General features: G+C 45.9%; 2 protein-coding genes across 4 annotated transcripts; both read left to right on the forward strand.

The window, feature by feature from the left end:
• The first annotated feature begins 3,811 nt into the window (after window positions 1-3,811).
• LOC105564505 lies at window positions 3,812-11,021 on the forward strand. Its single transcript, XM_012016922.1, has 4 exons — window positions 3,812-4,444; window positions 9,713-9,853; window positions 10,359-10,434; window positions 10,780-11,021. Exons 2-4 carry the CDS (start codon window positions 9,714-9,716, stop codon window positions 10,876-10,878), a joined length of 315 nt encoding a protein of 104 aa, XP_011872312.1. The 5' UTR covers window positions 3,812-4,444; window position 9,713; the 3' UTR covers window positions 10,879-11,021.
• Window positions 11,022-13,055: 2,034 nt separating this feature from the next.
• On the forward strand, window positions 13,056-27,402 carry LOC105564504 (ras-related protein RabJ). Of its 3 annotated transcripts, XM_012016919.1 has the most exons (5): window positions 13,056-13,244; window positions 15,207-15,493; window positions 16,302-16,384; window positions 25,260-25,383; window positions 25,699-27,402. In XM_012016919.1, exons 3-5 carry the CDS (start codon window positions 16,335-16,337, stop codon window positions 26,191-26,193), a joined length of 669 nt encoding a protein of 222 aa, XP_011872309.1. In that variant the 5' UTR covers window positions 13,056-13,244; window positions 15,207-15,493; window positions 16,302-16,334; the 3' UTR covers window positions 26,194-27,402. The 3 variants fall into 3 exon arrangements, with proteins under 3 accessions (XP_011872309.1, XP_011872308.1, XP_011872310.1); XM_012016918.1 differs by lacking the exon at window positions 15,207-15,493; XM_012016920.1 differs by lacking the exons at window positions 13,056-13,244; window positions 15,207-15,493; window positions 16,302-16,384 and adding an exon at window positions 20,073-20,330 and having other exon boundaries at window positions 25,262-25,383.
• Window positions 27,403-27,990: the final 588 nt, after the last annotated feature.

Below are 27,990 nucleotides of genomic sequence, written 5' to 3' on the forward strand. Positions count from 1 at the left end.
CGCATATTCCGTGTGATCTGTCAGCTCAGACCCGGGACGGTAACACGAGGGCTGAATATATTGTGTGTATATATATATATATACATATATATAAATACATAAATAAAATCGACTAGCGTTTTCCACCGCAAAGCGAGAAATCCAACGCGTTCGGGGAGACAGAATATCGCGTCACCGTAACGATTGCAGGTGAAAACGACTCGCGTTCTCTCTCGATTTATTCATAAAGGGGGTGGAGACTCGTCGAGATACGCGGCGGCAAAAACAACAGCGGGGACTCGCGAAATGGAGAGGAGGACGGGGGCCGCGACGATGGCACGCGGGAAAAGGGAGAAGGACCGGGCGTTGACAACAAGTCTGGTTCGGCGGTGTAAAGCGCGCCGCGTTTGTATTAAAAGCTTGCAAATTCGTCGCGCGGAGCGCCGGGAGAACTGTCCGGGGAGCGCAAAAGAGAACGATGACGAGATAAACGCCGAAGGGGCGCGGACTGATTAAGGGATGGAAAAGCGATGGAAATGTGTAGAGGCTCTGTAATCAGAGACTGGCCATAAGAGTTGGTCAAATTCCGCGAGTGAGAGAGAAACACAGGCTATCTCACTCTTCTACGATCGTAGAATCGTAAAGCGCGCCGCGTTTGTATTAAAAGCTTGCAAATTCGTCGCGCGAAGCGCCGCGCCGGGAAAATTGTCCGGGGAGCGCAAAAGAGAGCGATGACGGGCGCTGATTAAGGGATGGAAATGCGTAGAGACCCTGTAATCAGAGACTGGCCGTAAGAGTTGGTCAAATTCCCGCGAGTGAGAGAGAAACATCGGCTATCTCACTCCGCTACGATTCTGCGTAGAATCGTAGCAAAATAGAAGAAAATAGAAATTAAAAATACTCGTTTTGCGCGCAGTTCCGGCCGCGGTTCGCGTTAATACCGGCCGGCGGCAGTTGGATATCCGCATTTCTAGAGACCCCGTAATCAGAGACTGGTAGAATCGTAGATCGTAGAATCGTAGCAGAGTGAGATATGCCTATGTTTCTCTCTCACCCGCGGGATTTTGACCAACTCTTATGGCCAGTCTCTGATTACGGGGTCTCTAGAAATGCGGATATCCAACTGCCGCCGGCCGGTATTAACGCGAACCGCGGCCGGTACTGCGCGCAAAACGAGTATTTTTAATTATTACTTACGAGTGTGCGCTCGAGATGGACCAACGGCGGATGAATATAAAATGACGCCGCGGTTTTTTTTAAATTGGATCCCGTTGAACAAAGTGCCGCGGCGCGCTCCCGACTGAATTTTAATTTTGATTACTCGCCGCATTACCGCGTGCCAATTCCATTCTCGTTCTCGTCGCCGTGGCCGCGCTATGCGGGCGTATATATGTGTATAATATATGCAACGATACCTAGTTACGTGTAATATTAATTATACGCTTACGGTCTCCTCATAATGGAATTCCTATGGAATTCGCTACTGGCTGCCGCTTTAATTCGCCGCTTTTCAATCGCGCTGTCGCGCGCGGGTCTGGCCTCTGCGCGAGGCAACGTCGGCGTTCACGTAAATGGAATAAATTAACCGTCCGCGATCCTTAATGTGACGTCGGAGTAATATATATTTGTTTAGCTAATTTTTAACATATTTGTACTCGTCATACTACCGTTGGCCTCGATTTACCATATTCCTTTTTAAGCGAATCGTGTACACGACAGAACAAATGTGCTCACGGTAAACATTCTACGAGCTTCCTGGAAACCCGAACGCGGCTACCAACTTGCAAAGACATGCGCGCTCGTGGATATTGTTTATCGTGCGCTTTCTTCGAATCTGTATTTAGTTTCTGTCGATGCTGAGGATGTTATCAGACGTCCCCTTGGGGGAAAAAAACAAAAAAAAAACTGTCACGTTTCGCCAATTGCCGTGGCGATCCTTGCGCCGAACGTAAAACCGATATCACTGCTTGTCTCGCGTGCGATGACCATCTTGACAAACTGCCGGTGAATAGCGGAGTATTACGGTAGCAACGCAAGAAACATGGCTGCCGGTAATGGAGTTTACCTGGAACACTTATGCACGTAGGCCACGCACATGAACGAATAGCACAGCGAATTGCTGACGTAGAGAGCCACCGCGAGAAGTACCGCCCTCCGGAAGTACACTCCTGTTGCATCCTCGCTTCCCCTCTTTTCCGTTCCTGCACGGCCGCGCTCTGTCGCACCAAGATGGTCGTACGCACGAGTGATGCGCGCGAGGTGCCACGGTATCCTCCGCCGAAAATATTTGATAGTATTATACAAGCGCGGCTCTGTTAAAACAACTCCCGTCGGGGTATCCGTATTACAAGCGGTGCTTATACAGAGAATAAGCCTGCGACTCTAACATCGGTAATTGCAGGATGCTCGGTAATTTAGCAGTAAACCTCCGGGCGTTTCTTTAGTCAGCCGAGGGTCTGATCATTATTATCCGAGCAATAAAGGAATCCCTCGATCGTAACGGTGCCTCCGGCGCTGCTCGTAACTCCTGGTGTAGCCATATACCGAGGGGGAAAAGCTGGTTTTACGAATTTTGCGAAACGCCCGCCGCGTTCGAAAGAAAGCGACGTTCCGTCGCGTCTTCTATTCGACGCGGACGGATATTAGATTATCAATCTCCCGGGGATTATAAATTTCGAGATGACTGGCGAGACTGCACGCCTCGCTTGCCGCTTAAAATTCGGTTAAGTACTTTGGTCTCTCGTTCTCTATTTGTTTCGAGCGCGGTATCGTGTTTCACGACAAAATCAGAACGACTTAAAGTCAGGCTTAAAACGGTCCACATCGCCTGGCAGGTCCCGGGGGACACGCGACACTTTGGGTGGCCGGTCCCTCATCCGCCGCCGGATAATGGATTCCGGGGCTACACCTTGGCATCAGTTATTTTAATCCGACGATTAAAAATGTCAGACACATGTTCGTGAAAGGCGCGATTTTGTGCTGCACGGACTGTGCAAGTTCGGAGGATTAGGTCCCTCGTGGCTCCGCGACGCCACGTCGGGTACAACACGACTCAAAATGGATCTCGGGTCGTATATAGCGCGTAGAACACGCGATGCCGGTCGATTTCGAGGATCGAGAATCGACGACCTGCCGCGGTTCCTCATCCGTGCACGAGGGGTCGACGCTCGTTCGGTACGATTAGAGACCCTGTAATCAGAGACTGGCCAAGACTTTGTCAAATTCCTGCGAGAGATTCTATATAGAATCGTGCAAGAGTGAGATAGTCTATGTTTCTCTCTCACTCGCAGGAATTTGACCAACTCATACTGCCAGGCGAGAGAGAGAGAGAGAGAGAGAGAGAGAAACATCTCACTCTTGTACGATTCTACGATTCTATGTAAAATCTCTCGTAGGAATTAGGCGAACTCTTATGGCCAGTCTCTGCTCTGGGAAAAAAAGACAGTTAGCAACCCATTTTGGGGCTCACAATTAGTATTGATCGAATTATTTGTATTGTTCGTAACTCCACTCTGGGAAAAATTTTGACCGTTTTTTTTGTAGTTAAGCAACTTAACATTTCGGTTAGTGCCTCTTAAGTAATAATTCGATTACTAATTGTGGGCCCCAAAATGGGTTGCTACCTGTCTTTTTTTCCCAGAGTGATTACAGGGTCTCTAGGTACGATACAGATTTTAGGTCTGCAGAGTTTCTATTTCGAAAAGTCGATATAAACCTCGCGTTTGGCGCGAAATTGTATTAAGCATTTCGAACGAAATCCCACGCGTTGAAGATTGCTACGCGCATCTCGCGGATACGCCTTTTACGCACGCGATAAATTCGCGCTGTGGTAACGACACATCCCACCCAGTAATTTCGCTTCTCGGAAATTATGTATTCACCTCGTTTTCAAAATGACCGAACTCATCGGGCAGTCGAGTCACGTTTTTGCCGAAGAGACACGACCACACACAGGTGTACCGCTTCATGACGCAACGGACCGCATAATTCCTAAGGGGCGTTTGCGGGGGCGGAGTCGCGGTCGCGAAGAAAGTGCACAACTGGTGGCCAACGCGTGTTATACGCAGCGCGAAACGCGAAACGTGCCGCCATCGAAGTCGAAACGATATCGCGGCTTGATGAAGTGTGGCCGATAACTGCGTGTCAAACGATACCATTGACAAGTGCTCGTGCAACAGCGCATTCGACAAAGTAGACAGCTCTACCCGATAGATAACGAGCGCGACCTGGTTGCCGCGATAAAGCGGAAAATGCATGCGTTTTCGCGTTCCCTCTCCCTCTGTCTTTCCCAGTTTTTTTTTTGCACAGGATCGCAACATCGAACATGACCGGTGTACGCGTGTAAGCGCAGTAGTGGATGCAAATACAAGGCTAGCGGATACAAAGCTCTCGTCGGTGTTTAACGTTTAAGTTATTCGTACGCGTGAACTCTGGCGAGGAGACAATTTCTGGCCGGCGAAGGCAGGTAGGAAGAACGGATCCGTAGGAGCCTGAACCGCGCGGCGAGAAATGATTTGATACCCCGCTGTGTCCGCCGGATTCGCACGTGTGTTAACACGACCGTTTCACGCGTACGCACGCATATATACACGATTATACTCGTCTCACACCTGCTTGCCACTTCAGATCCCGAGGATGCGACGTCGCGAAGCCTAATTGGCTTGTCCTCTCAAAACGTCTTACATCTATATTCGCTACTACTGTCAAGAGTGTATACGTTTAATAAGAGCGACGGCTGAACATTATTCCCGCAATTAATAAAAATGTTAAATACAAGTCGTGTTTTGCACTTTTCAACGCAAGTTGACACGATCCATTACACAAGACCGTCGCTCGATAGAGGCTCGATATCGAGCGACTTGCCGACAAAACCGGCAACTTGCCACTCTCGGAACCTCAAGAGACAGCAGGAGGTGGGAGACGGTGTTTTTTCTCGCCGTTTCAGACGCCAGGTTACTAATTAACGCGGCCGGACTATAAATCTGAAATTGATCGACCCTTTTTGCCGGAAGGCGATTTGGGGACCCGGCTGGGCGGGCACATCGAACGCTTCGAAATATTCTACAATGCCAATGTATATTTCCTGAGGCCATTATGAATACCGAATATATTTATTTCCCCGCGCCGTTTCTTGTAAAAATTAATTGAATAAATTCGCCGATCGGCCCATCAAAAATGTTAATGTCACAGTCGTCGTTTCATAAATTGTACTCGAATTACAATTAAACAAAAAAACAACCTCTCGCGCGTTACCGTCGCACATCTCGCGTAAACCAGATGGCGAAGACCCGGGCAATAAACGGCGCGATAATTTTTACGCGTGCCCGCGCGCACACCTTGCGGCGCGACCACGACAAAATGATCCCGGGCGCGAAACATAATTTTTCCGTCCGTTAAGCATCCCGGTGAGAAATCATCCCCGACGAGTCGGCTTCGTCCCGACGTCGCTTACCAGGTGCGAGCGCGCGCCCGCGCAACGACCGACCATAATTTATAATTCGCCGGGCTTGGTGTGAGTTACGGCGAGTGGCTTGTGTATTTACCAATCCACTCCTCTCATCATAATGCGCCAGCACTCTCTGTCTCCCTCTCTTACTCTATCTATCTAATAACGTACACCTACTACGGTAATACTCCGCTCGGTAGCGTTTATGCGTGGCTTTATATCACGCGAGCGCTTATCCTGCAACGATGCAACTCGCTACGACTGCGTGTGGCGGTGCGTCGAATCGCCACCATTCTAGCCGAGCACACGTAGAAACGAAGGTCCACGCTCGTTTCGCGACAAATGGAATGTTACGTGCCGACGGTGCTCAATGCGCAATGATACATTGTATTTAATATTAACAATCACGGACGGTTGTGTTCATTGCCTGATCGGAACTTAACTGCCGTTAAAACCGAGGATTATCGCGCGTTTACCGAGTGCGAAATTTCGAGCGGCGCAGACGAGCACCTTCGATCGCTATCTACAGATCTACGGCATTCCCGAAACCGTGCGAGAACTCGTGGAGCAAAGGAATCCCTCTCTCGGTGCGGAGGATCGCGCGAGGAGAATCTGACTGTGGGATATTTACTACGCGACAATCCAGAAATCGCCGCGGGAGTATAATGGCACTGCCAACGGTGCAATCTGGGAGAAACATCGGCGCGCTTATCGGCGAATCGCGAAGTGAATTTTTGCGCGAAACACGTGTTAAAACATGTGGCCACGCTGCGTATATATGTAACTCAGAGACCGGAGGACAGTGGACGGCAGGACGAGAAGAAGAAAAAGAAAAGTCGAGGGGGGAACAGAATTGTAGATAAAAAGAGACAGGGAGAGAAAGAATAGAGTGGGACAAGTTGGAGGTAGAAGGTAAAAGGAAAGAAGGGAAAAAGGCGGCGGGGAGGGAAGACGAAGGTGGCAGGCGATACGCGAACTAACCGGTAATGTACTGCTCTCACGCTAAAGCCGTACGCGTACAGACATCGCCGTGGGTGAAGCGAGGAAAGGGCGAAAATAGGACAGAGAAGTACAAGGAAGAGATGTGTGGCGAGAGCAAGAGAGGGAACTGCACGGCGGCACGGTACCAGATAGAAACATGAAAGCTCGACTACCATCGCGTAAGTAGCGTGGCTGCCGAGAAAAGAGGTAACGCGCGCGCTATCGGCGAGTCTCGGTCGTCCGATATAAATATCTCGACTGCTGGCGGAAAGAGGAGCGAAAGGGAGAGAACGGAGGGAGCCCGAAGGCGGGAGAAAGAGAGTGGAGTAGAAGCCGGTCGCGGTTACCGGCATCGAGTCATCGTCTCGTAGCCAGCCAGCCAAACCAGCCAGCCAGCCAGCCAACCGGCCAACCAGCCAGCCAGCCAGCCGGCCGGCCGGCCGGCCGGTTGGCCGGTCGCGCGCTTACCGCGGGATTCACAATGCTATCTCATCGGCGGGATCAAATTGTCGAAGGAGGAACGAGCATATTTCGCGTGACCCCGCGGCAAGAGCGTCCCAGCGAGAGGCGCGCGAGCTGCGGTTCAATTCCTCGGGAATACCTCGATACATTTGTCGTCGTTCCCGTCGCCCGCACGGCCGGTATATATCTAGAGATAACTCCTCGCTCTCTTCCCTTTCCATCCTCTCGCCGGGCAGACTCTGATGCTCCGTTCTTAAGGTGCTCGCGGAGGACAGTCTCTCGCGACGGGATTCCACGAGGTATAAATCTCGTCGCTCCGCGCGATCTACCTGCGCGACGAGCTCGCTTTCTTTCGCGGCCACGCAGCACCGATCTATTCGAGCTAGGAATGGGCGATGTTGAAACAAAAAAAGAATCGATACAGAAATAATCGCTAACCAAAAATTACGATTTTGCTAATCGATTATTAGTGAGAAACACCGATAATAATCGATATTTTTCAATTTCTTATCTCTCTCCAATATGAAATTTATAATAGAAAAAGACTGTTCATAGTTATTTTATAAATGTATGGTTTGTGGTGCATAAATTCTGTAGACTTTTCCTTATTTGAAAACATATATTCATACTGAAGCGGTATCTAGAAGAAGAACAAGAATCTAAGCGCAGAAAGTTTATGTAGTATGAGCAAACTAGTGATGGGCGATATATTTCTACTAATATATAATTCTAATAATAAACTTATAATTCAAGAGACACCGTAGCGTACATGAGTGAGATCAGTAAATTTTATACTCTGTGCTTTTTATTTACCGAATTTATCTAAATTTATCTAAAGATGTTGTATGAAACATTTCATTGGCTACGAAGTATCTAAAAATGATCTTTGTGACCGCCACAAATTATTAAGGATTTGTGAAAAATATAATAAAAAGTATATATATAAATATTCTTAAACTTTCTTTAATATTTCATGAAACTTAATTTATAAAAGAAAGAAGTGGATTACCTGTGATTGAAACGCTAATCAACATATCGCTTATCTGGAAAGTGGAAATAATATTACGCGACAAGCGAGCCGTAATGTCAATATAAAATAGAGGTGAAGGATAATCGTATCCAATAGAAAATCTGTTGGCCTCCCTGCACAATTAACCGCAACCGAGGTTGATAGAAGAGGCTCTAAGATAAAGTAACTAGTAACATTGAATAAAAAAACTATCGATGTAGGGATTAATCGAATTTCAAAATATCGATGAAAAAAAGAATCGAGTGAAAATCGCCCATCACTAATTCGAGCCATCGATCGTAATAGTGGCGTAAGTCGAGATTCTGCAATGTTTTGTTGTCAAATCGAAATTGCCACGCACCGAAATCGCTAGACATTTCTACTCGTCTCCGATCTCGTCTACAACGTCGTTATATAAATCCAGCGTTAGAATTTTCGTGTCGTTCCGGGAAGAATCGAAATCATAGAGCCCTCGAAATTACCTCAAATTTCTATCCTGCCTCGTAATTGTATTCCCCTTCGCGATCGTGTCGACGTGTACGTCTGAATATGTAATCGAGGACCGTCTCGCGGAAACGGCGGCGGCGGTATTCGACCATCCGCCGGCACCTTTATTACTCCGGAACGCACTTCCCCGAGTAAAACACAATATATACATCGCGATATGCATCTGCCGTAAACCCATACTTAACAGCGTGTTCCTACAAGACGATGTCTTCTCCCACCCCCTCGCGCCTTCCGATTTCCTTTATTTCGTTAATCTCTCTCTCTCACTCTCTATCGTTGCCATCTCCCTTCCTTTCCACGATCTTCTTATAGCGACTATCTTAAATACTTGACGCTGCGTGTAAGAGCATTAAAATACAGGCAACCGCTCGTCTCTCGCACGTTCCGTCTTCCTCCCCTAGACGCGGTCGGAATTTCAATTCCGCGCGATCCGCAGCCGCTAAACGGCCGCCTATTTGCATGATAATTGTTGCATAGCCTATGAGATTCGCTACCAGTGTTGCGCCAGATATCTCGTATAATCAACTACTCGCGAGGTCAGTAACTCCAATTTTTTCTCCAAAATTGCACCCATCGGTAAGATGGTCTTACATATTCATTCGACAGGTATGTATACCATCGATAAGTCGTCAACTTGGTAACAATGGCTATTGCATTTTACACATTGTTGATATATAAAAAGTACGCGGCATGTTTCAATAAATTATAATTCATAAAGCATGACGCTTTCTGCTTCATAATCGCAAACGTAATAATGATAATGTTTCAACTGCTAGCTCGCGCAATCGTAAATCAGTAATTTCGTGCAATAAATTGTAACCAAATACGGAACAATCGATATCCTGCGGACACGCGGAAGATAGCGCAACACCTGCGTCATGCCCTCGACATAGCCGCATCAGCAAAAGAACGCATTATGCCACGATGCTCGTTAAGTCCAGGCGCTTATCCTCAGCCCGAAATGCTTTGCGAAATGCCAATAATTGGCCCAAAAATTCGACCGCTTATCTGCGGCCGCACCTGTCGTCGGGGCAGCGTCCCGTGCATGCAAATGCTGTGAAGGACTGTTTCACATACCAAAGATTGATATCTGTAATAAATTGCCGCGGTAAACGAGGGTGTAACTTGTTCTACGGGTAATGAGCTCTATTGGTGCGAAATCTTCGTACAAGCTTGCAAAGAAAAAATTATCGCGCCAACATCCAATAAATAAAAATATCGCACTTTATTCGTTTTGATTTAACACTGATCGCACAATTATGATCGTTTTAATACACGACGCTAAACTGTGTCGCGTTTTAAAGCAACGTCCCGTTTTTCCTTTTCAGGATGTCGATGGATAAAATCATCAATAGGGTGGACATCAATTTTGATAACGGTTTACCAAGGGGCGCGGATAAAGATACGCACCGGATGTTGGGAAAGCGAGGCAATTTTCGAAAGAGTCGTCGCGCCGAGAGAGACGTCGGGTAAGCAATTTTCTTATCGGGGCGTCATTTCCGGCCGTTTATCTCATGGCTTGTAGTTAAGAAGGGACATTGATTAAGGGCCCATTTTAACTCCCGGTAAAATACCCTTCGCTGTCGTCGCCTCGCGCACCGCCCCCTCCGAAGTCGTCTCCTCATTTCGCCTCCTTTTGATTCAATTTACGAGTAGGATGGCGTCGATAAAGGTACCCGATCTCATACTTAGCCTTCTACCCCCATTTTCTTGCCATCTTGCATCGTGGTATCTGTCTCCCTTGCCCGACCTCGAGTACCTGAATTCACCTCCATTTCCTACTGCGAGTTGGCCGTGTTTCGCCCACGTTTCTCTCTCTCTCTCTCTCTATTCCTCGCGTCCCACCTCGCCTCAGTTTTATCTCGCCAAGATCAAATCATTCGATTCCCTTCCGCGAGTCGAATGGCCATAATCGTCTTGCTGTTACTTGGAAAGAAAAAGAGGGTCGTTTCAACTGCTATTTTCCCTTTCTAGACGGCAGACCGAACGGTCATTTTACTCCACACTGATACGACTGGTCAGTAATAGTCCGCTTTTGACAATGTACGAGGTGAGGAAAAACGCTTCGCGCGATTTTATCTTCGACAAAGAGATAGTACGAGATAAATGACGGGATAAGCGCACAAAGATACCGCGATTATACTTTGCTCAGTTCCGATAATTTAGTTTACAGCTTAGCGAGTCGGAGAAAAATTTTAATTTGTAACGTTTTGAAATGTTTGAAGAAAAATATAAATCATAATATTCGTCGCACATAATTTCGACAAAGAAAAGAATATTAACTAAACTATAATATAGTTATGACGTCTGTTGAATATCCACTCAATCTTGCTCTTGATTTTACACGTACATTTGCTGCGCAATACGATCTTACAGTAATAAGGACAAATTCCAGATATATCGTCGCTGGAGACAAATCTCCGGAGAAATTTACATTTTAATAATAACGGCCAACTGTGTCATCGGTGAACGGAGTTGTGCCAGGACGGGATGAGAAGCGAAGAGGGAGACTGGCGTCGACAAGACGCGACCGAAGTTTGATATTTCGCCGAAAAGTCCTCGCATTGTCTAAAAGTTGATGGTGTCACCCCAAGGAGGAAGATAACATCTGGTGCTGCCTCCATCAACAGCCTACTCCCCCACGCCCATTGGCGCAACCACCCCCATCCGCGAAGTGAAGGAAACTCGTCTTCAATTATTCTTGTACCCATCCTCCCTGCCACCTCTCTTCGTCTCTCGTTCTTTCTTACACGGCTTTCCGCGTTGCCACCATCCGGTTCATCCGTTCCCACCCTACCTTCAAGATCTCCCCAGAATTCAACCTCTTTCTTCGCCATTCCATCTGTCACGCGTTTCTGACGAACGACGAGTTTACGAGAAATTACGACAGAATTACGAGAAACAGAGCGGAATTGATTTGCATTTCTGAAAAATGTACATACACGTACGCATGTCGGCACGAGTGTCGTTGTCACAGATTCTAATCGCTCGCGGCAAAGATCTCGTCATACTTTTCGCAGGAGAATTCACGCGATTCCCAATGTTCCTTCGGCCCAACCGAGAGTCCGCCCCACGAATCGAGCAAGTGCTAATCCTATCAATCAAAGTATATTAAAGCTCGGCTCGCTTTTAGGCCCCGACTAGCTGCTTACCCTTCTTTTCTTCGACTTCACCCTTTTAATAAATTCTCTCTCGCCGGGAGCAAAAGGAGCGATTTAAAGAGTTTTCGCGGGAAAGGAGCAGGTTGCCAGGGAGGGTTGCGAGAGCCGAGATTCCGAGTCCGAGCAGCTGGCCTTTGAGGGTGTCGTAACTATTTAATTCTAAAAGACATCGCTGTCTCCCGCTCGCACCGACGCCGCTGTTTCCCCGGCCTCTTCTCTTTGCATCACAAAAGAACCGCAGGAAATTCCAATTCCCGTCGAACGTCACCTCGGGATCGTCGGCAAGCTGCCGGCGGCTCTTTGTTCGGCGTTATTATTTTCCTATTAGCAAGAATCTGTACAATAAACGCGATAAACGATCTCGGAACTCCTTGTATTTGTCCGTAAGCCGGATGAAAATTTCATCCGCAGTATATTCGCATGGAGAAGGCAGCGACGCAAAATTCTCCAGATATTAAAAAATTTTTCCGAAAGTACGTGACGCATATATTTTCCCCCCTCTTTTGAATTTTATATTTTATGGTTACACATATTAACTGTTAACCGCCTTTTGTCGGTACGGACGCGAACGCGAATGCCAATAAATCTGTAACAGCCGAGCGTGATCTGCTGGCAGGAGGCGCCATTGGTGGCGTTCACACGTGTAACGATCAGTAGGAATCGCATAAAGCACACAAATGACACAGATTTTTCATAATTACACATTGAACGAATCCGAAACGGATGCTGCACGCATCCGTGCCGATGTACGGACACGCGCAAGGGCGTTATCACGCCGTTAAATATCATTTGCTAATTAGCTTCATCGCGCGACGTGTAACCATAAATTATTCTGTCTATTTCGATATATGGAAGCTCCGGGGCTGCGGGCTCGGTGAGAATTAACCATAACATCGCAGTCGACTGTTTCGGAATTGTGATTATTCCCCGTGCATTTTAAAATAATTAATATTTATTCTGGTATACCGCGTCGTGTATGTGAAATATAGGAAATTTCAATTCTTCAAAGCGTATAAATTATTATGTTCCAAATGGAAGCGCCCGGCGCTCTGTGTAATATTTCTCTTTGTCTCTCCGATATTCTCTACGAGATACGCGCAACCGGGTTATTTCACGTATAACATTCTGTGTACGAGGGCATAAAATATTTAGCTTGTCCTATTTTATTATATTACAACCTATTTCGCGAGGAGAACGCTTGTTGCGAAGCGGCGAATAACACGGAGAAAGAAAGATAGGAATTTTTCAGGTGTAACACTCTGCTAAAGTGTCTTCCCGGTCTCTGTCAGGGAAAAAATAGCTTCGCATGTTTTCACTCGACACGCGCACATTCAAATGTTACTTGGGCATCCTAATATTCCGGGAAACACAAGCGGAATATTTATTGTTTGCAATATTACTGATATCGCACTGTGTGTGTGTGTCGCGCGGAAGACTATCGGGCTGCATTATTATCGCGACATTGATCGATAAGGCGCAAGATAATAGTATCGCTCCTACCTTTGCGTATCTGTTGCAAAGATTTAGTATAAAGTGTTCTGCAAAGCGCAGGAGACGCGAGTCGAAGGAAAGAAAAAATGGCAAACGGCAAAGCATGAAATCATAGAGCGCCGGGACGACGTTTGGAAGTGTCGCTGGCGGAAACATCTACCGTCCACCTCACCACGTCTCTCCTTTGCGGATTGCCCTCCGAAAACTGGTAAGGTGCAAGGTACAATGCTTGGTGGGTACAGTGTGTCCGACGTTCCTCCGGGGAGCGATCAATGATAGGCCGGGGGTACGAGTCACGTGACCTCGCCGCGGGGAGTTCGCGCAATGCATCACCAACCAACCACCCAGACCACCCTCCTCCACCCCCGTTCTGCCTCGGCCCTCCGCCCGATCCCCTGTATCCTCCGACTGCCTCCGTCATCCTCCTGCGCGCCCCTCGACACCCCGCAACACCACCCTAGCCAGCCGTCTCGTATCCTGGTACCCCACTCTTCACTTTTCATCCACCCTTCGTGCACACCCTCCCCTTGGCACCGCCACAGAGCTCGTTCGCCTGCCGCCGCCACCACCACGTTTCTGTACTCTCCACCGCGCAGACACGCTGGGAGTACTAAACGGGATTGTTGCTACGTTGCTCTTGGCGACCAGCAAGTGTCGCCGTCGTCGTCTTCGTCTTCGTCGAAGACGAAGGCAACGAACGTTCCGTCGCTCGCTCCCACTTTCTCGCCTCTCGTTGCTCGAGACCCCGCTTCGTTTTCAGATCAACCGACGACGTTTCGGCAAATGGAAACGCTACGTACTCTCGCCCCGCATTTCTTTTACCCTTTACATCTGATAGCACTCGATAATTAGATTCGAATCGGAATTATACTCGCGAATTGATGGTTAAATCGATGCCTCCCGCTTTCTACATTGACAAATGAGAAGCATTACATCAACGCGTTTTACCGTGAAATTTCTTTCCCCTCGAGGAAGGAGGAAATAGAATCGATATCGCTTCAAACGCTGCGTTTATTTAATGATCGTGCGATTTCGATTGAACCGCGGATTGCAGGCGCCGCATTACTGCGAGTTTTCTTCGTCGCCGCGTAGCTCTCTTTGCTTTCAAGAAAATTAAATTTCTACTCTGATAAATTATCCGGCCTTCCCAACACTTTTCTATCATCTCTCGCCGCTCGACGTTTCGCGTCGCGCTCCGCTTTCGTGCATTTTCAGATACCAATTACGTTATTGCTTCATATTATTTCATCACTCTGCATTTTGCAAGCCGGGGTTTTGTATACCTATATATTTCCCATTTTCATTACTCCACTATACATTAGCAGTGGCTATTAAAATAAAACCAATTTTCCCACTCATTGTTATTTTTATGCGTGTTATATACGTGTTATTATACGTGTAATTTCAAAGCGGATAAATGAATATTTTCACAATAATTCGTTTCACTGCGAATGCTTTATCGCGAATAATCTAAAAGCGCATCCGCCGTTCTCACATAATTGACTCCCCGAAATTGAATTGAAACTATCGCTTCGCGATACCGACGTTAAAGGTCTCGAAATGGTTTCGCCATTAACCTACTTGCCGCAGCAAAACCGATACAACCGAAATCGAGTGTAGCACGTAATCCAATGACCTGCTCTAACGAGAACATAAATATTACCAAATTCTGCGGGCCGTCGATAGGTGCGCTCGTAACGCTGAAATATTTATTACAATTTCGTCGCGATTATTCCATTAATGCCAATTGTGTTACGAATAATGCTATAATTTCAAGCGCGATATTTTCAGTTATAATATCGTACAATAGAAAGATACGTTTGTCACACGTTCGTATAAAAATGTAGTAACTTTAATGCGTGTGTGTATGAGAGAGTGAGAGAGACTCTTGGGAAATCATAGCATCTATTACTCACGACAGATCGTCTCAAAAGAGACAAAAAGAAACGTTTTATGCATCTGTCGACGACCGCATAGCGCGTATCGTGCTCGCAATATTTACACGTACACATTTACACATATTTAATCTAGATTTTCCAACTTATATTCTCTTCGTAAAAATTCTCCCACCGTCGCTCGCTCGTGTTTGATATTGTTAGTAGGTCATAACCGGAACGTTAATAGTAGCGATAGCTGACAGCAGGTATACAGCGGATTGACGACTTTACAGGGACACTGCCGCCGTCGCCTGACGTACGATCGCGTGCGTGTTACAACGTCAGGGTAAACAACCCTTATTGGCCATAAGACCGTGGCAGAATGTCAATCTTCGACCGGTAACCTGCGTTCTACGCTCGGTATGCTCGTTACGACCCTGTTCGCCGCACGATAACTCGGAGGTTACTGCCAACCACTTACATTTCGCCCATCAACGACACTGCGACATGGGCCGCAACGGTTACCGTCACCGATTCGCCAACGAGACACGCTCGGGTTAGCGTGGAGCGGAAAGAAAACGTAGAGTAGATTTATATTTCGCCTTACCCGCGCGATCTTATAAGGGTGACATTATTTCTACAAACTGCTTTCGGTTAATTACCTGCGTATATAGCCCGAGTAATCTAGATTCTAGCACCTGCGGAGAGAAATTGTGATGGCGGCTGTGTGAAATTATGTTAACGCGACACCATTATTATAGCCCCCCTACGTCGTTGTTCTACAGCGTAATTAATATCACGAATTATATAAATCAGCTTAAAAAAGGAGGTAGACTTGCCTTCAAGAAAACATTAAAATAACTTTTTCTATAAACACAGTATTTAGCAAGTAGGTTACTTCAAGAAAGTCATGACAAAAGAGGACTAAAGAGATACAAATAAATTAAATTGACGCCCAGGAATTACAACCAAGCTAATGTAAACTAAATGGCGTTTTCTAATGGGAAAACACCAGCACACTTATAGTGTAATAAAAAATTTACTTATTGTCAAAATTTGTGACAGATTGTAAATAACTGTGGGAGTTAATGAAAAAAATAATAAACACAGTATATTTTCTGTCAACGTATTAGGTTCTGTTCTTTCAAATACGATCAGAAAAAATTAACAGTAATGCATAATATTCTCTATAATTGTATAAATTATCTTAAAAAGAGAGGAGTGGAACCAGTTTTAGGAATATTGAATTTGTTAAATTTTGCCAAGAAAATATTAATTTTTTCTGCAAGCACATTTTGCCTCGGCTGCAATTAGATTCTCGATAACGTTACTGCCCTTTCGATCCGAATTAACAACGTTGCATAATCCCTGTATTTATGTGCCCGTAGGTACTTTCTCACGGCACCTCGGTCGGAAACGGTATGACGGATGACGTCTCCAGAATATCCAATGAAGTCAGTGTGCAAACTAAGGTAGAGGTATGAACACGCGGACGGATTATGGACGGTTGCGATGCGTGGTCCGCGTGCGGCCCCCCCCACGAGCGGACGAGGTTTAGGCGCGTGCGAGCTGGATTTATGGCCCCCATTATGACGTTGACGTATCGCCTTCGTGAGGGTGGCCCGGAGCAAACCCAAGGCGAATCTAAGCCCCGTGTATCTAAGCCAACGGCTAGCCACAGGTCACCGCGACCGGTACGAGAATACTTTGGGCTAATCCTGCGGCTCACCATATCTGCGATGGCCTTAATTAACAATGAGTCTCGCTCTTGCAACGTACGCGCGACGCTTCTTATCGCTTTCATCTTCTTCCCGAATGCGCGAATAATTTCGAAAGAAAAAAAAATTATTATGCGATTTTATTCCTTCCATTAGCAACGACATTTCAGGTACATTCGACTGCAGCACACATCGGGAGAGGAACTATTCCACGTTAATAAGTGCGTTAGGAACCGGGAAGTCATTCGAACGTAAGAGCAGACACATCCGAAAGTCAAGAACACCGAATTAACGGACGGCGAACTGTCGCCGAGTTGGACGTGAATCTCGCGGCGCGCCACGAAAATTATTGGCATCTTCCGCCCCATAATGGTTGTCTAGCGCCGCAATAAAGCGAAAGCAGGGAAGTCGCGTGGGGGGAGGGAAAGGGGGAGACAGTGGCGCATTGACGATTTAAAGGGCGTGCGAACTCGCTTTTACGCGTCGGATGCGAGGAACCCCGCGATTCAATTTATATCCTCTGACCGTGCGCTTCCTGTCTGCGGCGCGCACGATCTTTCGGGATTGCACCACTTCGTCCACTTCCGGGGGATTCCACTTCCCCCTCCCCCCCCCGTGCCTCCCCTATCCCGCGATGAAATACGACAATGATTCTATCGGCAGCGAGAGCGTCGCGACGATTCTCAGGAGGGTGGCAGGGCTGGCGCAAATAAATCCCGTTGCAAAATGGACCGGGCGGCGTGTTATAGTGGTCGACGTTACGCATCGGCGAGTGTCAAAACACCGTGGAGGAGCCGCGGCTACGATGCATTAAAGGGAACGGAGTTAATGGACAAACGAGGTCGTGGAGCGGGGAGGATCGGGCCGCTCGCGGAGGAATTGTCAAAATACATGGCCGCGAGTGAATCGAATATTGTAAGCGAAGTCTCGACGAAAGAGCAAAATAACGTATATCGATATCGCCAAACGCCTCGTTTTCCTCAATCGCTCCTCGAGAAAAATAAATTCGACGAAACTCCATTCTCTCGCCGGCGCGGCGCGCCGTGTAATGTATCTCCATCGCAACTTTACTCGATATCGCAAGTCGATTCCTCCCCGAGCGAGAGCGAGGTCTCGAATGCGCGGTCAGGGGACCGTGCGGAGCTTACATCGCCGCGTATATGTAACTATAAGGAGTCGAGAGACAAACGGCGGTGGCGGCGGTTATCTGTCGGGGTTTGGGAAAAGTCGAGAGAGAGAGGGAGAGAGAAACGGGGATAAAGGAAAATATATATAGATAAATTCCGATAACGGAGGCAAACGCGAAGAGGGGAGGGGGAGGAGAAAGCGACGGCGCAGTGGAGGAAAGGATCGGGGAGAAGAGGAGAGGCCGTAAGAACCTAGCCCGGAGTAAGAAAGATGGGACGAAAACATCGATTGCAGGGGCTTGTAACACCGCGGTACGAACAGAGGGATCAAGCCGAGCGATAAACCAAGCGGCCTGGAAAATGCCGGATCAACGGTACGATGTTTCAGCAAAAACTGCCTGGAATCGGAACAGCCCCGGCTCAAAGAGAGAAGACGGACGGGAGAGGGTGGGCGGGAGGGAGGGAAAAAGCGCTCGCCCGGGTGGGATCGAAAACGAGCGCCGGAATCTCGCGAAGCTCTCTCTCCGCGGTTTCCTGGTCCACGATTCCACCCTCCGCAACCCCCCTGGTCCTTCGGCGAACGCTTACCGCGAGATATACACGCGCGCGCGGGTACATATATGAATTTTACGTTATGCAGGCGCACCGAGTCTCGACGGATTTACGAGGGAAGTAATGCGAATTAAACTAACGTCTGCGCGCCAGGGAGGCGACGCGACGCCCCGTGAAACGCCGATCCCTGTATGAAATCGAAAATGAGGGTAATTCCCCGTGATAAAATACAACCGAGCCGCCGCCGCGCGAGCGTGCATCGCGGTCGCGCCAGTAACGCGCGTTGGTATCAAGATAAATTCAACGTTAACTAATTACCCGCACGTACTGCTGTATTTAATATTAATTAAGTCGCGTTGTTGTGTTAAATGAGAGACAAGTTTCATCGTATAAAAACAGATGCTCGATATCGCGCTTTGTATAGAAATAAACCGCTCGGATGGGAACGGCGAGTCCCCCAGAAATATATCCATCGAGAGAAATAGCGTAATTATATCAATCTTTTTAAATGAAGGGATGTAAATAGAGCCATCTTGCCATCCCGCTTCTTATTTCGATTCCATCTTATCGCGATTTTCCCCCTCTTCGCCATCTCCGTTAAAAATGTATACACGAGCATACATAATATACAAAATGTATGCGAATATCTACGGTGTATTGAACCCGGATTCGCAGATTCGCCGAATCCAAGGTACATATCTATCGTGGACGCGTTCAAGCCCGAGTCCAAGATGCTAGAACTTGGTCCAAGTTCTAGCACCGTAGAGCCCAGGCCTTTCGGAATGGATTCCGGAACTATTTCGTTTCCCCTAGAAAACATAATAGAAATCTAGGAAATAATTGAACAATTCCGATTTATTTCCATGAAAGGTGCCCAGGGGTTTGATTCTGCATCTTACAATATAGCTTTGTCTCGAGTGCACAACGTGCAACTATTCCATAAAAATTGTAACTTGATTGGCAACACATTTCTCGAAACTAGAACTTAAGGCCCAAACACAATGCCAACAGGCAACAGGCAACAGGAACAGGGAATAGAATTTCTGACGCGTTGGATTGGTTGGAAGAAAATTTCCGACGAATCCAACGCGTTAAAAATTCTATTCCCAATTCCTATTGCCTGTTGCCTGGCATTGTGTGATAGACTTTAGACCAAATTCTAGCACCGTGGGGCCGGGCCTTTCGGAATGGATTCCGGAACTATTTCATTTCCCCTAGAAAACATAATAGAAATCTAGGAAATAATTGAACAATTTCGATTCATTTCCATGTAAGGTGCCCGGGGGTTTACTTCTGTATCTTACAATATAGCTTTGTCTCTTTCTAACCGTTCCCTCAGAGACAGAGCCGCACACTTTAGCATTTCCACTATGGTGTAAGATACAGAATTGACACAGATGACGGTGCAAATCGCTCGTCATTACGAAGAGAACTTATCAAAGTGAGAAATGAATATAGGAGGTGGCCATCTGCGAAAGAACGCGTGAAACTTGTCACACACGCGAGACTGAACTAAGGCAATCACCAAAGTCACCACTCCGTAGATAACTTATCGAACGACGGTTATTCGCAACGAACGTGATTCAATTGTTCAATCCGACGATTTGACCCGGATTGGACTTTGCCTCGCGCGACCTGGCGCGGCGAATCGAATCAAACGAGTCCCTATCTATCAGCCGTCCCACTCCGATCGATTTGGTCTTATCAACCGAAAGGAGGAGGCGGCAGAAGCCGTCGCATACCGTTGGGAGATGGCAACGGCCTCAGAGAACGGCCTCGCAGGGAGAGAGAAAGAGAGAGAGAGTGGCGAGCCCAAGTTACCGATCAGCGGGGCAATAATCGCGGGATACCCGCTAGAAGTGTGGAAAACGTCAAAACGCCGTCGCGCTTTTGCCCACCCGATCGCGCGGTTCACGCGGAGAAATCCGGCTCGGCGGAGCGCGGACTCCCCAGTTCGATTATGTAGTGGCGTCGAACATGAGGACGATAGAGGGAAAAGTAGTTATGCTGGGTTCGCAAGGTAAGCGTGCATCGGTAAACGAGGCGACGAAGCCACCGTGATTATCGTTATATAATGCCAGCCAAGGGACAGGACAGGGCAGGACACGCGCGGCCCCTCCGAAGCGGCGAGTCGCGCGGACGGCGAGGAAGTGATCGCGCACCTGCGGGATCGGGTCACCCGTTTTCCAGTGCGTCGTTCATTGTGTCTCGCAGAGAGGCTAGGTTAGGTGAACGTTGCCCACGCACACGCATTCACACGTGTGAATCCGTGTCCCGCACCGCCGCCTGTGCGCTGTGCGACTAGATGCACGTCGCGACGTCTGGCGCGTAGTCTATCGGCAGTCTATCGCGTTGCGCGAGAGTAAAGTTCGCTCGAGGGAGCGAATTTTTAACCGATGAAATAAAATGATTTATTGACTTTAAGATTGCGACGACTTAAGAATTAATTAAGGCCTCGGTATCTTCGCATAGAATGATCTTAATTGATGAAATAACTCCTCGTGTTAATATTCGCGCCGACGTATGTATGTCTTGTATTCTTAAGTCACCAGACAGTTATTGTGCGTTACTTTAAGACAAAGATTTAAAACACGAAACATTGTCTCAAGAGTACAAGACAGCCATTCTGCTCAGGTCCGTACTTGTTATCCTTGTAATCGCGGAGATAACGATCGTAAAAATTGCAAACGTTTCGATCCGCTTTCTGGATTCTCCTCCAAGCGTTTGGCGGGCTTGCGATCGTTATCTCTACGATTGTTATGGGAACAATTTCACGTCTGATACACGGAGACAAATAATTAACGCGTTGACAAACCATTCCGCCTCTTGACCGTCTTCCTGCTATAAAGATTTCCTTATCATAGTTTCTAGCCCTTTATTATGTCTATGGTGTAATTGCAAAAGGCGGTCTCTTCAAGCCCAAAGCCAGATATCTTCGTTTCGCGGGAACCAGCGATAATATTTATGCTCGCATTATGACACGTTTCCGGATCTGGAGGTCAAAATCCGCAACGCGACACGGTTCTCGATACAACGCGTGCAGAAATCAGAAGCTAATCGAAGATTAAAACTGATCGAAACCGACAAAGTCCTAATGCGAAGATACCGAAGTCTTAATTAATTCTGAAGCCATCGCAATCTTAAAGTCAACAATATCGCGCGGAGTTCACGCGTGCCGATCTGCCATTTGTCATTCAATTTTCGGAGCACTGTAACATACCCATCTTTATTGCTCGATTAATTTTGTTTTTCAATTTCTACCGTGCAGAAAGTACGTGCGGTAATTAGCTGAGCAATGCTGCGTTATTTAATAATTATTCGCATTATATTAGTATGAAGATTTTTACTTTCGTGTAATATTTGTAGAGCGAATACCCTTTACCTAAATTTTTCATTCAAAATCTTGTATGATTATTATCATTTTCGCCGATTCGTCGCTTCAATCGAAGTAAAAGTTCATTCGACTCGTTGACACGATGCAAGTTATGACTGCACCAAATAGTTGCATTGATTTGTAAAATACAAATATACCCGAGTTACATACAAATTTTTTATTCGTCTATTCTTCAAGCGGAGATATTTAAATTGTTATAGCTCCGATCAATTCCGTAAAGAATCAGTAATCACAAGTAAATAATAAGTCACTTACCCCGTGGTTGCCTCGCCGTCGTGCGATGCCGTCAAGCCTCCTCCTTCCCCCTGGCCTTCGTCTTGCTCTGCTCACTCGTCGCACGCACACTCTGCACACACAATAAATCGGAAAAATAGAATTAAGTACAATCGCGCACTTTGCAAGACACTCCTGGTATTAATTCGTCGCGCGCTTCACGATGAAAAAAATTACGATGGAAAAATAACGCGAGAAAAGTACGATCGCACGAAGCTGCAATTCGCTCAGCGGATTGGCGCAACGAGTTTAATTACTTATCGAATCGATTGGATTCTGTTAACGACTGAAATATAACATATTTGAAAAATGACTTTGGTAACTTTATCTCGATTAGCTACGCTATGATATGATTAATAAAGTCTAGCAGGTAGCTAATTACGACGCGACGGGTCGTTCAAAAATAGACGTGCAGAACCAAAAATATGTACACTCGAAAGTATCAAAATTCATTAGAGAATTTAGTTGTTCGTAATCTGCATTTAAATTGCCCATAAATATCGCGCGTAATGATTCTCGTATTTTTCTCGCTGCTTCAGTCACTACGAATCAATCGCGAGAAACGGCCACCTTGCCAAAGTCGTCGATAGTCGTTGCCTCGTTTAATCGATCCGTTAATCACAAAAATGAAGCAGTCGTGTGTACGAGCGTTCGTTAATCATTTAAAAGGATTGATCATCTCTTCTGATACTTATCGCGATCGTGCTTCGAGGGATAATAGTCTGCCCGCTCGAGACTCGTTGCGTGAATAACAGCATGACCTTGTGCACGCACGCACACACACACACACACACACACACACACACACACACACGCGCGCACGCATTTTGCCGTATATCGCGAAAACACGGCGAGCACTAAGCTGATGTATTAAATAATTTATCGCGAGGTATCTAACACGATTGAACTAAATACAACTAAATACCGAACCTCTATTCCTGTCGTATACACGTCGTATCAATTGTTACCGAACGTTCGATACGTGTCACGGGGTTTCCTTCGCTCTAATTACTTGACCCGGCGATTTGCATATTACTCCGAAAACAGTCGACAAATAATTGTCGGTCGGAAAGGTTTGAAGCGCGACGGGATACCTTCTGATTTATTCTACAATGGACGTAACACGCTAGATGCTAAGCCGTGACGTAAGAAATCGGTCAATCGCGGTCAAATATAAGAAGAATGATCGACTGGCCGATTCCTTGCGTTGCGGCTTAGCGTCTAGCGTTTTGCGTCCATTGTAGAACAAGCTTAAAGGAAACTTTGCACCTGTGAATATCACCAAGAGCCGAAGAGTGAGAACAAGTGTCCACAGGCAAATGGCCTCATTTTTTTTCGCATTCGATTTTGGTGACAAAGTAGGTACCAGACGGAAGGTCTCGTCAAACTGATTACAGATATGTCAGTCTCAGAGTTTACCTATGGTATCCACTCCAAAGGCTCCTTAGACTTTTCGTTTGGTACCTACTTTGTGACCAAAATCAAATGCGAAAATAATGGGGCCGATCTTGTTCTCAAGGCTGGTTTATGCAAGGCCGTAACTGTTAACTCATGCGGGAATCGGTAAAAATTGTTCAATCACCGTTAAAAGTGAAGAGAATAATTGACTGTAATTGGTTAATTTTTAGCGATTCCGGCATAAGCTAACGGTTACGGCCTTGCATAAACCAGCCTTCACTCTTTACAAGTCTTATTCCGTGTCGTATTTTCGATACCGACGAACGCATCGCGCGAAACATTCTACCTCGGTTAATAATTATTACCTCGAGACTGTTACGAAACGTGGAAATGAAGTTCGGTCACGCGGAGAGATATTCGTAGAAAGTAATCGTAGGAAACAATCGCATTTTCTTGTAGAAATCGCCGGGATTGCGTCTCGGGGAGACTTAACGCGACGACACGCGGAACACCTCGTGCCGCTCACACGCCTGCTCGGAGCTTCGCCTCGCGAATGGCGGGTGACCGAGCAGGCGGCCGACCGCGTGTTTACGAATGACGGCGGTGCTACGTCACACGAAAACAAAACGTCGAGCAGTTGCGCGTGATAGTAATCGTTATTATACGTAAACAAAGCCGCGTGAAAGCTCACTTTGAACTAGAGACCCTCTACTTTGGAGCGGCAGAAATGGCATTCCACTCGTGACTTTAAACGCCGCGTAATACGGAACGTTTCGACCGACCTCTTCCACAAGGCGCTCTTTCACAGGTTGTATCTCGATTTTACGCAATTTTTACTTCTTCTCATTCTGGACCAAACTAAGCGTTTAAGCAGAAGAACCACAAATTGCGTAGAATCGAGATACGACGCTGCGAAAGAGATCAGTCGGTTTGAAGAGACAGAAATGTATAATGTAAAACGTCCAATCGCTGTTGTATGTAAATGAAGAAGTGTTATATATAAAGCTCACTTTACGCGGACGATCTGCAAGGTGTGCCAGAATTTGGAATGGAATTCCGCTCGTAATTTTAAGTGCCGCGCAACACGAAACGTTTGACGAATCGGAAACGTACATACACGTATACATTGTATAAAGTACGTATACACTGAAAAAAAGTGTTGAATCAAGAAATATATCTTGATTCGACTGTATGCGGCGATCGCGGGCTGTCAAGCAAATATTTGTCAACTCGTAAAATATTCGTTAATTCATAAAAATATATGTTTCAACAAATAAAATCACTGTATGTTTAACTTAAAAACATATGTGTATATTTGAACTTAAGAAATACTGCCGATTAAACGTATTTAGTAATTTCAATAACTTTTTCTCAGTGTACGCGCGGCGTATAAAATTATCAATTTTCTCGTCTATAAATCTGGGGTCTCCGGATAAAGTCTATAAAAAAATTATAGACTTCTATCCTGAGATCCCGCACTAATTGTAATTCGTCTAAAGCGGGAATTGTAAATGATAAATTATATTATTTCTGAAAGATATTCGCCCAATATTCTCGCTCTTGCATTTTACATTAGTTTCGCCGATCAAATTATTATCGTACATTAAATCTAGCATTTATTTGAAGAAATATGATTATCCGCTTGAAAATAAACAGTCGTTAAGTATAATTAAGTATAATGGACGCAATTGAATATGCGAAAATTCATTTATCTGTAATATCGAATGAAGGCTCGTGCGGCAGCTTGAAATACACTCGCTATCAGATAAGATGATCGATTTTTTGCGGTACGTGGAATGTTCGATGAATGTTATCGAGTGACAACACTAATGTTGAAAAATCGCACACAAGTACCATTGGAGCACGAATCACGATATCATTTTCAGGTGTTGGCAAAACGAGCTTGATCGGTCGTTACTTGGGGAATATCGAACATGCAAGTCCCACGATAGGGGCGTCGTTCTTCAACTGCAAGATCAATTTGGACGATGCGAGGATAAAATTGCAAGTAGGCTTTAAAAAAAAATCACATTTCTCTACGCTTTTGTATCAATACTCAGCAATTAACTCAGACCCAATAGATCTCACCTCGACGACGAATTAATAGAGATACGAGATACCATTTCTCGTATCCGCGTTATCTTTTCAATTAACCCACTGACCCGTTGATTCCACCCACTTTTCACTTCTGTTGTCTCGATATCGTTATCGCGCCTTCGGTGACGTAAAATTCACGCTTTATCCAGCAACAATACTCAAGCTTGACAGCGTTAAAAAAAAGAATTAAATTAACGTTAAAGAATTAAAAAGGCATCGCTTTTAGGTGTGGGACACGGCTGGTCAGGAGAGATTTCGCTCCATGGCGCCAATGTATTATAGGAACTCCAACGCTGCCATGCTAGTGTTCGATCTTACGCAGTACAACACCTTCGCGGCGATCAAGGGTTGGGTGAAGGAGCTGCAACAGAACGTGGAGGAGACGATGGTGCTAGCTCTGATCGGCAACAAGTCCGACCTGGTGCAGCAGCGACAGGTCGACGGCGAGGAGGGTCGGAGGTACGCCACGACAATCGGTGCTACATATCACGAGATCTCGGTGCTACATAACGAGGGGGTAGAGACCGTTTTCCTGGCGATCGCCATGAGCCTACGGAGAATGGCGTCGGACAATAACGATATCAACACAACCCTCAAGATATCCGATTCTAATAGCTTCCTTAGAAGCGACGATATGCTGCCCTCACCCTCCGTCGAGGAGAGCCCACAGAACACCAGTATTGCACACGCCATACACGAGAAGCCGTTTACCTGTTGCTAGTTGTAGTTTTGTTGAAAAAAAGACGGCAGTAATTTGACAGATCGCGCCTTTCTTAGGAACTCGCGTCAATTACCAAAGAGTTTAGGATCAAAATGTTACTTGCCGCGCCTTACGGATTGTTTCCGCAGATCGGTGAGTCTAATCTACAGTGTGCTCTCTGCATCTAGAAACATTCTATTTTGTAGTCACTAAATACATTTAAAAAGTTTGCGCAAGTGAATGAATTGTATACTATAGGTATACTGTACAATCGTACATTGTCGACAAATGTTTTAAGCGTTTCGATTTGTTTATATAAAATAGAATGTTTCTAGATGCAGAAAGCACATTGTAGATTAGGCTTTAGTGAACTAGAAATTTTTGTCTGACGAATTCGAGATGAAAGACATACGCGCAGAAATCGTAGAGCAAATCAACATCCGGCTCTTCCAAGCAGCTTAAAGTTCGGTTAGCCAAGTCGGATTTATGACAACGCTCGCGTTAATTTATCACGGGAATGAAATCGAGGGTGTCAATGATGGAAATTATATCGAATTTTCCATGTAAATGAGTAATAAAAGTTAGCTAGACAGGTAAAAGAGATCATATTTTTTGTATATTAATTTTATATGTAGATCTCGTGACGTAGAAAATAAATAATGCGGTATATGAATTCAAAGTGATGGGGATTGCGATTGCAAATTAGGAAATGTAATATCCTGTAAGAAACTCAATTATTAACCACAAACCGTTCAAAATTTTTCAATTTGCTAAATTTTTATGTTCTAATTCTACATCATAACGTGATGGTAGAAACGCGTGGTTTTGCACGTTATGCAAAAATTGGTTAATGCATAACGATCGCTCAGCTTGCCATTAGAAAGCAAATTTCTGTAAGTTACATCTTCATTATTTTATGATTAACATTACTTTTATTATTACTGTATGCTGATAATTTTATACGAAACAACAGTATTCTACGGTGCGTGAATTATTTATGAACAAAATAGAATAGACTTATATGTTATCAATATTTTTCGCGAAGACTGCTAAAGTTTAAGTTTGAACCCTCTTTCTGCGCAGACAATGAATTATTTTCGATACTTTTAGGAAAAATCTCTTTATTTTTTTGCGTATATTGTGATACGGACGTTCACGCGCCCCCTTCGAACATATTTCTAAAAGATTTTATATCTAACAATAATAAATATATTTGTGATAAAAAACATATACCTAATGCATTTATAAATAATTCTCCTTTGAGTTCCTGTCAAATTATATAATCAATAACGCACAGATTCTATTGCGCAAAGTATTCGCTCGGTGTGCGTTGTTCACTTTATATATTTCGTTATTAAATATGTAAAACAAAACCGACGTTTTAACACAGTCGCGATAGGACACGCTCGTTCAAGATCCGAAAAGCTGCGCCTCCTCGGGAAATCTGCTCGCTACGACAGAGAGTGATAATCACACAATGACTCATTCTCACTCCAGGCCGGGCCTCGCGGAGCGTGACGTCCCAGCTTTGTCTACGTGTAACTCATCCCATTTTCGTTATGTAAGCGTCCGTTTACTATGCATCTAGGCCCATTAAGACTGCGCGGCCGGTGTCTTCGGAACCTACGCGCAGCGGCAAGACGCGCTCTATGCTCAGGGTCGTCCGCGTGTGCGGGAGTCAAGGAACCCGAAACTCACGTTTTCTCACCGGTATAATTCAAATACCGCGGCTTGTACGTGCGTGAGAGAAAGAGAGAGAGAGAGAGAGAGAGAGAGAGAGAGAGAGAGAGAGAGAGAGAGAGAGAGAGAGAGAGAGAG

This window comes from Vollenhovia emeryi, unplaced genomic scaffold, assembly GCF_000949405.1.
Source record: "Vollenhovia emeryi isolate VEMERY1.0 unplaced genomic scaffold, V.emery_V1.0 DF939163.1, whole genome shotgun sequence".
NCBI classification, from domain to species: domain Eukaryota; kingdom Metazoa; phylum Arthropoda; class Insecta; order Hymenoptera; family Formicidae; genus Vollenhovia; species Vollenhovia emeryi.